We start from the raw sequence: 17,721 nt of genomic DNA, 5'->3' as shown, positions 1-17,721 counted from the left end.
ATGGGATGTAACAGCTAACACTGGAAGTCATAGTCACACGAGAAACACAGCATCGAAACCGGAAAAATTAATAGCCTAGTCATTCAGGAGTCAAAAACCATGGTCAACAGAGATTGCTGCTGTTTGTGAGGGAGGTCAGGCCAAGCACAAACAAATTAAGTCCTACCAATCAGAGCAAAGGGGAAAGGCCCCAAAGCAATTTCAAAAGTCACTGCATCTGCCTCTCTCTCCAGAGCCCAGAATCTCAGAGGGGCAGACTAATTCCAGGAGGACTGGCTGGGGTATCCTCCATGGCCTTATCACTTCTGGTGGCTCAAGGATTCTGCTCCCTGGATCCCACTGTAGCTCTGTCCAGCCACAGCCATCTGTGGCTCAACTGTATCCAGGTGTGCCTGTGGTCATATAGCCAAAGCGCCCAGTCAGTAAGCCTGCTGTGCTTCAACTGGGTCCAGATGTGCCTCCTGCTGCAGCAAAGAGCAGGTAAGTGAACAGTGTGGTACCCGCTCAGCAGAACGCAGAGCGGAATGCAGGGGTTATGGGGGTGTGGAGCCTTTGATCTGAACTTCAAAAGATCTAGGAGCTGGGGACCTGCCAGGATAGGAGGTGGCAGAGTCTACATCAGGCCACTGTCCAGAGGAAGCGCTGGGGCCGCAGGTGTGGTTCCTAAAATGACAAGCCACTCATAGTTCAGTGAAGACATCCCTGCCCCCCGCCCCAGATAGTAGCCGTGTTGACTGAGCCCCACCAAGCTGTGGGAGCAGAGCTGCCTGCAGTCTTGGGAACACACCCTCCACCCTGGGCTTGGAGTAAAAGAAGGTTCTAGAAGTTTAATGTGTAATGTCTATTCTACTGGGTGCCACTCCCCTGGCCCCTGCTTCTAGTTGGGAATCATTGTCCACCCTAAGCTTGTCCAGTTTTTACATGTCAAAGGCGATGACTTGTCCGGATTCTACAACCTCATACTTGACAGGAGTTTGCCTTGAGTCTCAGTGATACAAAGGACTTGAAAACTGATTCTGGAACTAGCCGAGATTTTGGGGATTATTGGGACAAAATAAACATAGTTTCATAATAAGAAGTACGTGAACATGGGGTAGAGCTGAAAAATTAACAGTTTATGCTCTCCCAGCCTAGGCCCATGTGCTGGGAGCCTGGCCTAGCGGGAGGCGTTTGGAGGATGGAGGCTTTATGAGTGGATATGTTTTCCTCATCTATGCTTTCAGTCATCCTGAAGGTTTGTCCCTGTTTCCTTTCTTTTGTGCATGTCCCTCCTTTTCCTTCTGTTTTCTCACAGAAGCAGCATAAAGTGCTCATGAGAAGCCAGGCAGAGGTTGGTAGTGTGCTTCTGGACTTTTTGACCTTGAACCATATATAACTCTTTGCTTTATAAATTACATGGTGTCAGGTACTCCTGTTATGGTAACAGAAGATGAACTAAGTGTAATTGCTAAATCCACATGAGGGAAAATAGTTTGACATTTTTCTTTCTTTTTTTATTTTCTTTCTTTCCTTCCTTCCTTCCTTTTCTTCATTTATTTATTTATTTATTTACTTGTATATCTATCTATCTATCTATTTATTTATTTATTTATTTCGAGGCAGAGTTTAACTATGTTGGCCTGGCTGATATGCAACCAGGCTGTCCTCAAATTCACGGAGCTCTGCCTGCCTCTGCCTCCCAAATACTGGAACTAAAGGAATTGAGAGTTTGAATGAGGCCCTATTTATTAAATAAATTGAATTAACAACAATCCTTTAAAAGAGAAGTAAATGCTCTGCAAAAGACACCAACAAAAGAAAGAGATGAGTAGCAGAAAATACTTGCAAAACCCCAGAGCTAATGATACACAAAGAACTCAAAACTCAACAAGAAACAGACTACCTCTGTGAAGTGGTGGCAATACCTGGAGAAAATGTTTACTAAAGACAGAATTCAGATGGCAAGCAAACACATGACAGATCCTCTACACTACATTCCATGAGAGAACTGCGAATGACATCATTATACCAGTCAAAATGCAAAACATTTAAAGTCCCAAACCTTGGTGAGGGTACAATCTTGCTTATTAGGAGAATTCAAAACAGAATATAGATGGTTTCTTACAAAACTGTATTTTCATGGCATACAATGCAGCAGTTAGGACTAGTGCCTCTCAGTATTCACCCAAAGGATTTGGAAACATGCTTGCATTAAATGGCAAACAAAAAACAATGTCCACACAGATGCTTAAAGGAGCTCGATTCAACATTTAAAATGTTAGAGCAACCAAGATGCTCTTGAGAAGGTGAGTGGATAAGTAACTGTGGTATGTCCACCCAGTAGGATATTATCCAGTGCTAAAAAATAGTGAATTAGCAGGATATGAAGGGATGTGGGAGAAGCTTGATTGCGTACAATGAAGCAGAAGAAGTTAACTTGAAAATGCTATGCACTGTGGGATTCCAATCCTATGGCATTCTAGAGAGGAAAGACAGAGACAGCAGGAAGATCGCATTTCTAGGGATTACAGGAGATGGGGGTTAGCAGATCATACACAGAGAGTTGTCAGGGTGAATGTCCAGTCAGTTCCAGCTGCTATGACATAGTGGTAAGGATTCAGTAGCTTAAACCAAATAGGAAACCATCATGTTTCACAGTTCTGGAACTAGCATGGCCACAGTCATGGTGCCAACAGGTCCGCTGGCTGGAGAGAATGTGCTTTCTGCTGGGGAGTTCAGTGATTCAGGCAATGGGTGACTCTAATGTGGGGTGCTGATTGTGGGGGAGGCAGAGAGCATCTGGGAATCTTCTGTGCTTTCTGCTCAAGTTCACTTTGAGGGGAGGATTGGGAGGGAAAGAGGGAGAGGGCTACAGTTGGGATACAAGTGAATGTATAAAATTATTTAAAAATAAAAAAATATTTTAAAAAATTTCACTTTGAATATATATCTGTTCTAAGAAACAAAATACAAAATCTATTTTTTATCTATTTTTTCTATTTTTTTAAAAATAAACATTTCTATGACTGGAGAAGCAAAACCATTCTTTTGCTTATTTCCATCTTGTCTGTGTCAGTGTTCAAATCACAGATCAGTAGAAACAGAGGCAGTGACATCTACAAAGCTGAAAAACACTGCCCTTCTAACAGAAAGATCACCAAACCCAGAGTTACAGGCTATTTTTGCTGAGCTGGATTACTTTCTGCAGAAAAGCTGAGCCACCCACCCCCTGACCCCATGCATGAAGTTGAACACAACAGAACTTGACATGGCAGATAAAACTGAGCTATTACAGAGAATACAGAATACCTGTGGCTCTCAAGAGTAAACTTCCTTCCAGACATCAGGAGCACTCAGCTCATAAAGATAGATATCATGCTGCTTCTTCAAAGTCAAAAGGAAAGACCCAGTCCAAGGAGGACCTAGTTCAGGGATTAAGGGCAGAAAAAAAAATGCATTTACAGTGTTTAAAAATAGAAAAAAGATTAATACATAGAAGTTCAAAGCACATCAACAAAAGTCAGAAGGATGTGAAACTACATAAATAAAAGGCGCATTTCCCTGTTGTTTTCCTGTGTTCTGTCTCCACATTGACTTCCCAGCAGACACTGCTCTAGTCACCTGTGATAAAATTGTTGCAGGTCTACCATTATCCTGGCTCGCATTTTCTAGATGACTTAAAAAAAAAAAATCCCTTTCATCATAGCAAAATCATGAAACTGCGTAAGAAGGAAACCTGCTGGAGAAATTCATGACTGTGACTGGTAAGCCTGAAATGCAATATGAGACATAGTACAGGGCTGAACAAAACATTCTCATGTCGTGACAAAGCTGAGTTAAGACACAAACTTTGAAGTCGGGTATGCAAAGCAGAAACCTGTGACTGAAAGGACCGACCAACACACAGCACAAAACAATGCCTGTTGCTATCCAGAGACAAATGAGCCCCATCTGCACTGCACACAAGAGACTTTGGTGAACTGATGGTCGAGTGTGGCTCAATGGGTGCCGGAAACCAGTTCATGTCCCCGAACCCTCTAGCCATCCAGTTCCAACTGTTCCTTCTCTCTTCTCTTCCCTCTTCTCTATCCACAGCTCTTTCCTACATGCAGGTGGTTGTTTAGGAGTGGTGCTGTGCTGGCTTCCTGTTTGGGGTGCAGAGCACTGCCTGCTCTCAGCAAGTCAGTTTGGGAGTCACTGGGTGCCTCCTGAGGACTGGGACCCAGCACCCCCCCTTTAGGAAGTTTCTCCTTTATGGAGCTCTGTGAGAATTTGCAGGCTGGACAGATGGCTGAGTTCTATTCCCAGCACCCACAAAACTTCCTGTAACTCTTACTCCAGGAGATCAAGATTAATTAAATTTTAAATTTCAAATTTCAAAATTAATTTTAAAAATTTAATTAAAATATAACATTACCTCTCCCTTTCTTGTTTCTCCTCCAACTCCTTTCTTACTCTCTCTCTTTTTGATGATCATATCTCTCTACATATCTTATTGAGTCCATTTTAATATGGCTTTTGTATGTATGATTCCAGGGCTGACTACTTTGGATTAGATACTGGATACTTCGGCACCGACTGCTCAGGGAACATCTTGGAAAAGGGGACAGAAAAGTTTTAAGAACCAGAGTGCCAGGAATTCAGCTGAGGTACTAGGGATGGCATGCCTAGATAACTATCTTTTACAACTATTTAGGAAATTCCATGTTTTCTCCACCTGTGAAACTGTTTCTAGGTTGTCACAGGCGGGAACCTGTTTAGAGAAACACCTTCAGTTGAAGAAAGCTACCGAACATCTGCAAACGTTTTAATGATGTATCTGTCAGTGGGTGGATGTAGTGAGCGCAAAGGTTTTGGAGTCAAAGACCTAAATAGAAAGATGGGCTCGGCTAGCTTCTTCGTGGGCGACTTTGGAGTAGTAAGAAACTTTTCTGACCTTGTTCTCTTTCTGTCTCTGTGTCTGTCTCTCCCAGAAAAGTCTTTATTTTGTGGTGGGGAGAGGGACGCCACACAGACACCCCAGATGGCTGTGGAGACGGGTCGATCACTGGCTGGAGGGGGTTCTCTGTCTGCCGGGTGGTGCTGGGGTCAGGACTGGCTACAAGCATCTTTACTTCCTTAACTATCTTTTTGGCCCCACCTAGCCATTTCCTGTGGGGACGTTGTTCAGAAGCCTGGGCAGTGTTACTTCTCAGACTCTCCCAAGCTCTCTCTACCACTGAGCATGTCTACTAAGAGGAATTCTGAGGGTGGGGAGGGGGGAAGCATGTTTATCTAATAGTGTCTGGAAAGTGACTTTTAAAAGAGTAGATTCTGTGGGGGTAGAGTGGGATGGGGCGGGGGCAGAGCACGCCTTAACACCAGCCACATCTATGATGTGGCGGCAGGAGGATCGGAAGCTCTAGCTTCACTGGAAGTTGGAGGCCAGCCTGCGTTAGTTACATAAGCTGTTAAAAAACAAAAAACAAAACCTTTCAAAAAGAGTCGATAAGGCTTCTACACCCATAGTGCTCTCCAATGTTTCTACATAATCCTCTACAAACTGTCCTTTGCCCTAGTTAAACCTGGGGACCTTTTGGACACCCACTGATGCACAAAGCCCGAAAAATTGAGGGTTTGGTTCGTGAGGCTGCCTGGTGAAGACAGGAGGGTCTGGGCCGGTTCTGTCAACTTCAGGTGGAGCGTTGTAGCCTGCTTTAGGAGTGGAGACGCGTTGTGATGAAGCTCCTGCTTTCCAGCAGCAAGTGGGAAGGGCAGAGTGGCCCTAGGGGTCTGCTGCTCTGAGCTCTCCAGGGGTCATGCAGACTCTGCCCGCAGAGGGTCCTCTCCGGTGCCAGGCGCCTGGCTTTCCACAAGCTTGCGGTGCTATCCTAACTCCTTGTCAGGAAGTGATCAGAATAAAGACTCCTGTCCCCACGAACTTGATTCCTAGAGTGAGGAGGGGTAACTTACGCATCCGGTAGATCACAATACCAGTGCTCAACACTTCCAAAGAAACTGGCCAAAGAAACCCCGGCGTTGGTGGCACATGCTTGTAATCCTAGTATTTAAGATGCTGAGGCGGTAGGATCGCTCTGAGTTCGAGGCCAGCCCGGGCCACATAGTGCGCTCAAATGCAATGAATGTCTGAAGGAGTCAAACACAATTTTTGGACAGGTCTGGGAAGGGATGGGGGCAGCGGGGGCGGCGGAGGGCAGGGCTGGCGGGGCAGCCGGGGGCGGGGTGGACGACGGGCGGCCACGCAGTAGGCTCTTCGGAGGACTTCCCTTGATAAGGGCATCCGCTCCGCCTGCCTCCCGCCGACACCCGCAGGCGGAGCCAGGTGTCGGGCCCGCGGGGATCGAGGGGACCTAGGGGGCCAGGCAGGTGCTGGAGTCCCGCTCTGCAGTGGCGATCGCGCCATGCCCGGAGGCCAGGAGACCCTGGACCTGCCTGCGTGGGATCGAGCCCCGGACCCGGCTTGGGGCCCCCAGCACAGGTTAGTCATTCCCTGGGGACGCCACGTCTTGTCGCCTTCTCGATTCCAGCAGTCTTCCCTTCGGGGACTGCTCCAGCCGCGGGGTCCCCTGCGCCCACACTTGACCCCCATTCTGCCTCCTGCCCCAGCTCGCGGCCACGTAGCCCTGGGTCGCCCAGCTCTGGAGGAAGGCAGTGGCCGCGGGTGGGGACGCGGGGGAGTGGCGGAAGAACGGAGCCACGCGTAGCGAACAGGGTGCACCCAACCGTCTTTCCGCGGAGTCCCCCGGGCTGAGATCAGAGCTCCCCGGAAGGGTAAGAGGCTTTGGCTACCCTAAGGCTTCCATTTGGGGACCGCTGTCCCGCGGGGTGGGAAAGGGGTGCACAGTGAACCTACTTTCCAGCTCCTCCGGTCCCCGGAGCCCTGGAAAGTTCCGATGGTGAAAGGCTAGCCCCGCAACTGAGCGTTTCCCAGGCAAAGGAGCCAGAGAGATATCAGAGGTTTTCAGGATACTGTCCAGGGGAGGTTTTTTTCTGGAGATAGGTGTCTGAAAAGATCCTGCTTGGCTCTTCCAGACCATTCTTGCTGCCTTGGGCAGGCTAACACTGACTGCTTGCATTTAGTTCAATAAGGCAGGGTTTTGCCTTCCGGAACAAACAGGCCTCTTCTTAGGGGGGAGGGTTACAGTGTGGTCAACCCTGCGTTCCCCAGCTCTATGAAAAGGCGTTCAGTTAAGCCAGGTGACTCTGCCAGACAGGCCCCTCCTTTGAGTTTGAAGCGGTGCAGCTGAACCAGGAGATGAGGACAAAGTGGCCTTTGGCTCCTGCTTACTGCTCTTAAAACAAATAGTGGTGGGCTGTTAAAGTTTTCTAAGGCAGCAGGGAGCGGCTCCTGCCTTCCCAACAAGGTGCTCTCAAGGCCAGCAAGGAAAACTCAATCAGAGGGGAATTTACTTAGTCTATGATGGCTACCCAATGGATAATTTTCTGCAAGGGTAGGAGAGATTTCTCAGACCTTTGAAATAGCAACTTTGAATTATAAAACACCTTTGGTAGGGCTGGAGAGGTAGTTCCTTGCAAGCTCAGGGAACGAGTTGGAGCTTCAACACCCCGGAGAAAATACTTGGTGCCTGTAATCTTAACGCAGGAGGGGCAGGAGACAGGAGGACCTCCAAAGTTCACTGGTCAGCCAGTCCCCCCGAATTTCAGAGCTCCAGGCCAGTGAGAGACCAGGTCAGGGGAGGTCTGTGTTGTTCCTGAAGTTGACTCCGAAGGTTGTCCCCACATGCACAACACCTGTGCACACATATGTATATGCATGAATACACACGCTTCCGCAAAAAGGAAACAAATGGGTGCAACTCTTGACAAGTGTAGCGAGTTGTGAATGTCAGACCAAAATGGCTAATGTCGTTCAATCTACAAGCTACGTATCTGAAAGTAGAGAAGGTTATTTTTAATAAGCCAGATGGGTAGAAATTGCACACCTCCTCCTCTGTCTTATCTCTAAACAAAGGGTCCTAAAAACTGAGGAGCAATGCCTCTGGGCTTATGCGCTCACTGTCTGGCCTGGAGAATGGCTGTGTTCATGTTGGATGTGATACAGAGCCTTCAACTTTATTTTTATTTGGCATTTTTCACTCAGGGCTTACATGGTTTTTGACGCATTCTGTGTCTTCAGAAGCAGTGCGCCTGGAAACAGCTTTTGAAGGCCTGTAGATGTGAAATATACCATAGGCAGGTATCCAGCTGTCCAGTACTGGTGGGAAGAGGAGACTGTCACATTGTAAATTGAGGATGGAAGAGAGGTGATACAAGAGGTGGGAGAAATTGCCTGTGGGTATCAGGATGCAAATTCTGTTATTTTATGTACAAGAGACGAAGAACATAGCTCTCTCAGGAAGTAGGCGTGAAATTTGCACTGTCAGGAGCTACTCATGGTGTCCATATGCTAAGCCACAGTATATGTCTGGGGAAATTTGATGGTTTTCCTTCTAGAGTGTGAGTTCTGCTAGGTTTTTTGCTCATCTTCCCCTGTAAACCCCAAGAGACAGTAAACACCAGTTGACTTGAACCTTCCTTGACACTTCTCATTTGGCAAACCTTCCCTAGGCCAGGTTCTACAGCCAGGATCTTTCCAAAACCAGGAGCCTTTTATGAAACCTTCCATATTGAGGCTTTTGCATTCTCTTCTCTCAAGGAGGATTTTATATTTTATAAAAATATAATGCTGAAGTCTGACAACAAAGTGAGAAGATTGGGCCACATTTTGAGCAGAACTGAAAGTCAGGATGAATAGATTTAGAAACTAATCTCTGCCCAGTGGCTTCCCTGTCAGAGATATGAAACCCAAATTAATACTGTTTTTGAAACTTACTGGGGGGGGGGGACAACAACCAGCTGGCTTCTTGTGGCTATAGTTTGTGAGTAAAAACAGTTGTAAAGGAAAACCAGTTTGACTCTCAGCACTCTCTTCACCTGGGGCTTAGACTGTAAGTTCTGAGTATCACTTTTGAGGAGTGAAGTGACTTTTTGGAGCACTCGTGTGTCCTCTATGCAGAAAAGTAACTTTAGTTCCAGAAATTATTTTTTAATTATTTGTGTGTGTGTGTGTGTGTGTGTGTGTGTGTGTGTGTGTGTGTAAGTGCCTGTAGAGACCAGAGGGGTCTTTTAATCCCTGGAGCTGGAGTAACAGGTGGTCCTCAGCTATCTGAAGAGGATGCCAGGGTCTAAACTAAGGACCTGTGGAATAGCAGCAAACACTTTTAACCTCAGAGCTACTGCTCCAGACCCAGACACTTAAAGAAAGCAGAATACAGCATTCCATCCAGTGTGGACTATGCAGGCGTGTGTTCATTTGCTTCTTCAGAAACACTGATTTCCCCTCTGAAGCCTGTGCAGCCTTTCTGCTGCAGGCCCTCTGTTTTGAGCCTGGTCTCAGGCTCTTTCTCCCTGAGAGGGAGAGCCTGCTTTATAGGCACAGGTGTCCAACTTCCTTTCCTCTCAGATGGCTGACCTCTTCTCTTTCAAAAGTTATCTTTATTTATTTATTTTTTCCTTCTTTGAAATACATCTGTATGATTTCAGCTAAAAATTTCCGCCAGGTAGTAACGAGGCCAAAGATTCTGGAACATTGTTCTTGATGTCCTAAATCTTGAAGATCCATGGTTTAAATGGTGGACACTTAAAAGAAAATTATATCACCCATCCCTGCTGGAGGGGTTTACTAAAGATCTTGCTCACTGAGAGACTCAGCAGCATGGTACTGTGATAGCTTGTGGATAATTAAGGCAGACTTGTACCTTGACCCTACTTGTAACTAATTACAAGAGTACTGTCAGCAGGACACTGTGGAATCAGCTACTTAGGAAATTTAGAAAAGAGAAAGGTCAGTTAGGGCATTCCATCACTGCAGCGGCACACTTCCTGGGCTGCTCAGCTTTCAGAGCCTGTGCTGCTGAGAAGAGACTCAGTAAGCTCTCACGAGGAGTACGGCTTGTGGAGAATATGCACTTGAACAGATGTGGCTCTGCTTCTGCATTCCTGGTAGTCTGAGTCAACAGAGAGGGCAGGGATGGTTTCCTAGGAACAGCTGTCTTTGGGGAAATTCCTGAAAATTCTGCATGTTCATCTTTCTTTGAGAGCACTAACGGGTAACGAAGAGCCCCTACCATCTTCCTTCAGGGCGCCTCCTGGGATAAGAGGTAAATATGTGGTTTATCTTTTCAGAGATATACTGAGAAGGAAATCAGAGTTTGCTTTTTTTTTTTTTTTTTTTCAAAAATAACTTCCTTGGCTTGGGCCACAGCTAATTTCTCTTAGAAGACGACGCATTCACAAGGATATTAAATCCTAATAAGAAATGGAGTGGAAATTGGGTGGGGGTTGTCAGTTGCTGGGTTGAAGTCTTCATCTGCTGGACTGGCCATCTGACACTTGTCCTGGGGCCCACTTGGCCACCGTTGTGGGAACCCTGGTTTGCCCTTTCAGAATTAGCTTTCCCTACTCTCTCTGTCCTCCCACTCACTACACATGAAATACAGGCAGGGAATACCTACTTCTCTGATACATGTTAGATGTTTTATTTTGACCTTAAGTTATGATAGTAACTAAATAATTTTCATGTTAGTCGTCAACACTGAAGAAAATAAGGAAAACATGAAGAAAATGAAGATCACCTGGAAAACACTTCACAGAGGTTGCTTGAGTACGCATTGCTTTTGTGCTTTTTTGTTCGCTAGCTCTAGCTGTTTTAAAATGTTGAAATACGGACATAAACACTGATGTTTAAAAAAACAATATATGCTATATTTGTTTCGTAATTTTAATAAATGTAACAATGTAACAGGCATGTTCAGGCTATATACTGTCAGAAGTCTGGTTGCAGTGAGTATTTTTATAATCATCTTAAGAGATAGCTATTTAAAATTTATATAAATATACCCAAAACCTTGGTTCCTTTATCATACAAATGTTCATAGATAATGGACAGAGTGATTTTTAATACTTGTACTTTTCCCCTGTATTTGGTAAATAAGGGTTAAGCTGCATTTCTGACAATCTGATTGCTACAGGGTTGTGAGTAGTAATTGCCCACATGCTTTTCAGACCCTCTGCCTGTAGCTGTATTGGGCTGTTGTTCTATTATATTTTTGCTCGTGAGCCTAGCCTTTAACGACGGAGCCATCTTTCTAGCCCAGGCTGTCTTTTTCTTATTAATTTTCTTGTTAATTGGGCATTTAGTAACACAGTACTGATTAGTTACCAACAGCAGTAAATTTTCAGCTTCTTCAATATCTTGCAGGCCTTCTCCAAGTCTGCCTGTCGACTCTGTGTGTGTGTGTGTGTGTGTGTGTGTGTGTGTGCATGTATGTGGGTGCACACGGGAGTGTAGGCCTGAAGTGGACGGCAGGTGCCTTCCTCAGTCACTCTACACTTTTTATTTATTGAGGCAGACTCTCACATTTTAGCTGGAGCGGTCCGGTTTCATTTGCCTAGTTGACTGGCTTGGCCCAGGATCCCCTACTTCTGCCTCCAGTGACTACAGATGGCTCTGGCTTCAGTATACTTCTGGGATCTGAGCAATGACCATCCCTCCTCCTCGGCAAGCGCTTTATCCACAGAGCCATCCCTCCAGCCCTGTCTTTTGACTTTTTGAAGTGTTATTTTTATTAGCCATGTTGTTCATTTCCATGTCAGTCATTTCCATGTCCTCTGAGCTTTTAAAATTCCATGTATGATTCATCCACTGATTTTATTTTTAATGCCCTTAATACATATAAATTTATGTGTTAATATATATTAAGTGCATTACGTTATATTTAATAAATGTATTATTTTATTCTGCTTTTGAAAGGACTCTTTGGTCCAGAGAGCAGATCACTGTGGTAATAATTTATTGAAAAGACTTTTTAAAAAACCATCAGGATTAGTGAATAATGAAGTAGCATTTCTATCAGCAAATCAGGCATCTAAACTACCTAGAACCTTCTAATGATATTGGCAAGGCATGATTTTATTATTTCATTCAGTTATAGAGAGGCCACATGCAGTACTGTGGGCATGGGTAGCAGGGCCTCTCCAGCTGAGGGGTAATCTCAGCTATTTGAGAGGCTGAGGCAGGAGGATCTCTAGTTCAAGGCCTGCCTGGCTGCAGGGTGAGTTTAGGGCTAGTGTGGGCAACTTAGTGAGACCCTCTGTCAAAATAAAAAGTAAAAAGGAAAAAGGGTTAGGAGTACAGCCTCGTGGGGTAGCGTTTGCTTACCGCGTTTAAGGTTCAAAGTCCATTTCCCAGTCCTGCAAGGAAAAACCCCAAGCCTCTCTTAGAAGGTGACAGGCTCCCTGAGAAAGCTCTGAGGACAAGAAGGATCCAGATGCAAAGAGCTGGGGGGACCGCAAGTATAAACTCCAGAGTGGGGGGAATGGGTGCAGCGAGGAAGCAGAGCGTTGGAAGAACCTGGGCTGGAGTCTTGTAAGCCACGCCGGAAGTGGTAGGAGGGTCCTCGCTATTCAGAGAGGGGAAAGTTCCAGAGGTGGTGTCAGCTGGAAAATGATGCCTGACTTATGAAGTGAACGTAAAACAGTTTAAAGGCAGCTCAGCCAGACTTAAGTATCTCCCTCTAGCTGTGATGTGAAGCACTGGAGAGCCATCTCTGTGATCCAGTAAGAGAGAAGGTGCTTGGTGCAGGAAGGCTGCAGCGAGAGCGGAGCTGAGACGAGACTTGACAGACTGGGGTGAGAGTGGATACTTCCCTGGGGTCACCTCTAACTGAAGCCCTGGGCGCCCACTTCATACCTCCTGCCGAAATTGTCTAGGACCTAGGGCCCAAGTGGCTTTCTGTGAGGCTGGCGAGGAGCCATCGAGTGCCTGGCTGAATGTCACAGGTGGGGAAGTTTAGGAATTTTTTAGGCTTGTGGGTGGGGTTTCCTGTGGATGAGAACCTGATGTGGGGGGAGGGGAGGAAGGGAGGGACGGAGGCGGAAAGTCCCTCCCCCTCTACCCCGCCGCCCGCCAAGCACATAGTTTTGAAGGCACAGGGCTAGATAAACTCTTCCAGAATAGAGGCCTGATAATAAAAGAACCCTGGACTATGCCCCAGCATTTATAGGTCAGATAGAACAGGAGCAGCAAGGAGACTGAGGGGCCAGCTGAGGTGGGAAGGAATACAAAGAAATGAAGGGTTTCAGCAGCCACCGAGAGGAGCAGTGAGCTATGTCAAACGCTGCTTAGCCACCAACCCCAGAAGTGTTGGGGGGGGGGGGGTCTGCAGGCTGTTTAGCCTGGGAAGTTTTATGGGAGCCAACTGTGTGAGCCATATTCTCCTTCACGGCGACAAAATACCTGACAAAGGCGACCTCAGGAAAGGAGGGTTTGTGTTGGCTCCTAGTTGTAGTGAAATGACGGGATGTCACAGGGGACGTCAGGCAAGCAGGAGTGTGAGGCAGGCATGCAGTCTCATGGCATCCAGTCAGCAAGCAGAGGGATGAACATTAGTGCTCAGCTCACCCCAGCCCCTTACTCCCCCCCCCCCATTTTATTCAGCTTGGGACCTCAGCCCCCGGAACAGTGACACCCACATTTAGGGCGGGTGTTGTCATCTCAATGAATTCCTCACAGACATGTTCAGAGGTTTCTCTCTGGTTGCTCTAAATCCTGTATCCTGTGGTTTAGTTCCTTCTCATTTTGATCACACGAGAGCACAGAAGTCCCCTGACTTTATGCATCAGGTATTTTGCCAAGATGCCATGTATTTTCCAAAGAAGTCATAGTAGAGCCTAACATTTGTTCTCCGTTCCTGATCATTCTATAGACGATTGGTCCTTAAGAAATACTAACTCAGCCAGGCACGGTGGTGGCAGAGGCAGATGAATCTGTGTGAGTTCGAGGCCAGCCTGGTTTATGAAGTGAGTCCAGGACAGCCAAGGCTACACAGAAAAACCCTGTCTCAAAAAACCAAAAAGCAAGCAAACAAACAAAAACCCTAATTTGGGTGTTAGGAAGGAGGGTCTCAGTAAAAGTCAGATTTTGGTATTGTGGCCAGTCTCAGGCTCAGGGTACCTAACTCACCCCTTTGGTAGCATGAGGAGATAGCAACAGGCCACTTCTCAAGGAGGTTGGTCATTAGCATCATCCTGTCACTTCTGCCAGGCAGAGTAAGAGTCACCCAAGGGGAAGTTCAAAACAGCAGCAGCCTGGAGTGGTTGCATCTTCGGCAGCAAGGTGTTGTCATGGAACCTGGCATTTGTGTTTTTCAGAAGCAAAGGTCAAGAGTCTTTCTTATTCCTGTAGTGAAACTTAGGGTTATGATACCAATATGGTTAGCTTTATTGGCAATCATTTTTCAAAGCTCCCAGGCTTCCACATACTTGGTTTGATAAAGCTAGAGTTGCCCTTAGTCATAGGATAACCCTCATGTGGTCTTGGTTACTATGCAGAAGGGTAGACTTCCTCATTAGCTAGCACAGCCATGGCCTGCTTCCTCCTCCTTCTCACGGCTGGGCCAGCCTCAGGCTCCTTCCTACACCCACATTTGCTCAACCCATAGTCTGACTGATGCCTGTGGGTACTGTCTTTCCCCTACCTTTGGTAATTTGGCATTCAAAAGTCTTATTTAGTAATTGTGTAGTATTTCAGGGGCTAGAAATATGGCTCCGTCAGTAAAGTGCTTATTATACAAGCATAAAGACCTGAGGCTCCATCCTCAGAATCTGTGTAGAAAGAAAAAGACAAAACCCAGGGTGTGGTGGCTCCTGCCTCTGATCCAAGCACTGGGGAGGCAGACACAGGAAGATCCTTGGGACTCTCCGGCCAGCTGGTCTAGTCTAATCTGTGAGCTCCAGGTTTAGTGGGAGAACCCTTTCATCATCATCGTCATCATCACCATCATCATCATCATCATCTTCATGAGGGAGCTACCTGACGTCAACCTCTGTGTATGTACATGGCCGTGTGCACACAAACGTGTACACATGATGTGGATCATGCACTGACTTTGGCTTAGTTGAACTAATCATTTATAAATGCTCTAATTGTGATCTGGTTCTTGGGGTGTACGGCTGCTGCCATTGGTGGGCTGACATCATTAGAGCTTCATGGATTCCTACCCCTTAGTCAGTGTCAGAGCCACTCTTTCCTCACCTGATGGGAAGGTTTTGCCTTTTTCTGAATCCCACCTCCCACACCACTCACACACACACACAGGCCTGAGCTCTAGAAAGCACAGAAATGTCTCCAGCAGACTTGGCTCTCCAGATGTGCACTTGACCAAATGCCCTGTGTTTTTGCTGTGTTCTTCATGCAAAAACAAACTTGGGTTCAGAATGTCTTATATAGAGCTCTCTCTCTCTCTCTCTCTCTCTGCATGTGTGTGTGTGTGTAGGATTCTCCATATGTCAGTGTTTTAAGGATACCCTCCCTTTATCTTTCCTTCCCTGTCCTCCTCCTCCTCCTCTTTCTCCTCCTCCTCCTCCTTCTTCTTTCATTTTCCCCCTCCTTTTCTCTTCATTTCTGGCAGAAAGGTTCTAGCTAACCTAGTGCACCAATCTTAGAAATGATAGCAAAAAATGAAAAAAAAAAATTAGAAGCAGAAAACCAGGACCAGCAAGATGGCTTAGTAGGTAAAGGCAATGGCTGTGGAAGCCTGGTTCAACCCCACAGAAAGGTGGAAGGAGAGAATAGGCTCCATTAAACTGTCCTCTGACCTCCCACTCACACCACGGTGTTCGTGTCCCTCCCTTCATGCCGTTCCGAGCTTCTTTTAGCTTGTTAGTCACGGTACATTACACAGATGATGAGACACACAGGATACTGTTTGAATGGTCTCTATAAGAAGATTTCCAGGAATGACCCTCAATTCCAGAAACTTCCCCCTAAATCTGAAACTTGAACAATTTTCCTGTGCAGCAGCACTTACTTGTTAAGACACTCCCTATTTGAACGAACTGTAGGTCTCCAAGACTTAAGCTTGAGATAGATAGCTTCAGAAACAGCTGGAGCCAGGAGCTCTGTCATCATTATTATATTTGTTCCTGGCTCCTCTGACTTTCTAGATTAGCTCCAGTCTCTATGGTGGTGATATTCCCGCTGGGAATGCCAAATGCACAGCCACAGCACACACTTTTAGGCTACAATCTGTGATCTTTGTTGACTCTGTCCCAACAGTAGAAGTTTATTACAATAGTCCCACTGTGAGCATACTGTTTATTACATGCTACTGTTAAATCTATATTGCTATATGTATAATTTAGATTAATTTTGTGTTATACATGTTCTATGCTACATTCACTATGAATAAAATTCATGTTTTTAGTTTTTTAGGGGGTTAAAATAGAAGCATTAATAATTTCTGTATTCCCAGAATGCTTTGCACTGCATCTTTTGAAGACTTAGTTAAAAATAAAAACAGACATGTTCCATCAGTTATGCTCACAGTTATTTGGCCACATCTCATTGGGTGTCTCTGGCCTTAGTGAATCATATGTCCAGCTATGAGTCTGGAGTTGACAAGCCAAGTTGACAAAAATCAGGTTGGGCATGAACAGAGAGCTGTTATTTTAACTTTCTCAAGCTGTTTATATCTTCAAATTGAATATTTATTCTTTGACAATTCCATGCATCTATATAATGTGTTATAATCATATCCATCCTCTACAAATCTCTCTTCTGGAGTCTTGTAATCATTGATATCCATTCATAAATGGTGGATATAACCCTTCTCATAGTTATAGAACAAAGATTGTCTAATTCTTTGCCAATTTAATACTGTTGATCAATACAAATGTCGGGCCTTTCCAACCCCAAGTGTATGGATAGTGTCTCGTCCTGTTTTTATTGGTAGAACACACTCACACATGGAGAAACTCTCACATTTCCACACTCTCATAGTCACCCTTCACTTGCACAGTTTCTTCTAACTCTTTAGCAAGAGGAGACATTGTATATCAAGATGTTAGAAACGGTAGATACAACTTTTAATTCTGCTAATAGGCATTTTGAGTGAGCTGGGTGGTTTCATGTACAGGTAGGCGACAGAGGAGTGGAACCTTCTTTTGGATCTCTAGACAAGAGGGTCACAGGTCAGAGTTCTGTGTCTGTGGAACCAGGTGAAGCATGTGAAGAGGAAGTGGCAGCCTGGAGAGCTGTGAGAAACAGGCTGTTCTGGGGTATTTAAAAACTGTCTTCTGTGGCAGAAGTGCGATGGCGCCTCTTGATTCTGAGGTGAAGGAAGAGTGTCTGAGGGAAGACCTGAAGTTCTACTTCATGAGCCCCTGTGAGAAATACCGAGCCAGACGCCAGGTGCCATGGAAGCTGGGCTTGCAGATTTTGAAGATAGTCATGGTGACCACCCAGGTAACTTGCACAATTACTCTTCCCTTCCCCCCTGAGATCAACTCACATCCAAGTGTCCTGTGCTTGCTGGTAGTCTGCAAGACTCATACTAGTGTTCATGAAACTAAAATTAAATCACTTCCATGGGGGAGAGGGCAGAGGGCAGAGGTAGAGGGCAAAGGGCAGGTTGACATTTAATTCAGATGACCTGGTTTTGATAAGAGATCCTGAGGCCGCGTCTGCACAGGAGCTATAAAATAGATAAAAGAAGTTCTATGTAGAAGGGAGTTTCTAAACCCCTCATCTTTTTACCCGTGTGAGGCGCACAGGTTGTCAAGATGTTCTCAAAAATCCATCATACCTTATTTAATCTGTTTTTTAAAGTCTTCAGGCATAGAAAGTGCTAAATTTTTCTTCTTCTTCTTCTTCTTCTTCTTCTTCTTCTTCTTCTTCTTCTT

The 17,721-nt window shown here is 45.7% G+C and overlaps 1 protein-coding gene across 4 annotated transcripts in view; it reads left to right on the top strand.

Annotated features, from left to right (window-relative positions):
- The first annotated feature begins 6,329 nt into the window (after window positions 1-6,329).
- Window positions 6,330-17,721, top strand: part of Mcoln2 (mucolipin TRP cation channel 2) — a 45,894-nt gene continuing 34,502 nt past the window's right edge. For 2 of the 4 annotated variants that reach the window (XM_055614358.1, XM_055614355.1), the window contains exons 1-2: window positions 6,330-6,457; window positions 17,125-17,284. In XM_055614358.1, coding sequence (XP_055470333.1) covers window positions 6,381-6,457; window positions 17,125-17,284 — 237 coding nt within the window. In that variant the 5' untranslated portion in view covers window positions 6,330-6,380. Of the gene's footprint in view, window positions 6,458-6,698; window positions 6,751-10,076; window positions 10,140-17,124; window positions 17,285-17,721 lie in introns of those variants that run through there. The other 2 variants (XM_055614357.1, XM_055614356.1) reach the window with 2 other exon arrangements.

Source organism: Psammomys obesus, unplaced genomic scaffold (assembly GCF_907164565.1).
Source record: "Psammomys obesus unplaced genomic scaffold, mPsaObe1.curated_primary_1811, whole genome shotgun sequence".
Taxonomy (NCBI): domain Eukaryota; kingdom Metazoa; phylum Chordata; class Mammalia; order Rodentia; family Muridae; genus Psammomys; species Psammomys obesus.
This window is presented reverse-complemented; position numbering and strand designations above follow the sequence as displayed.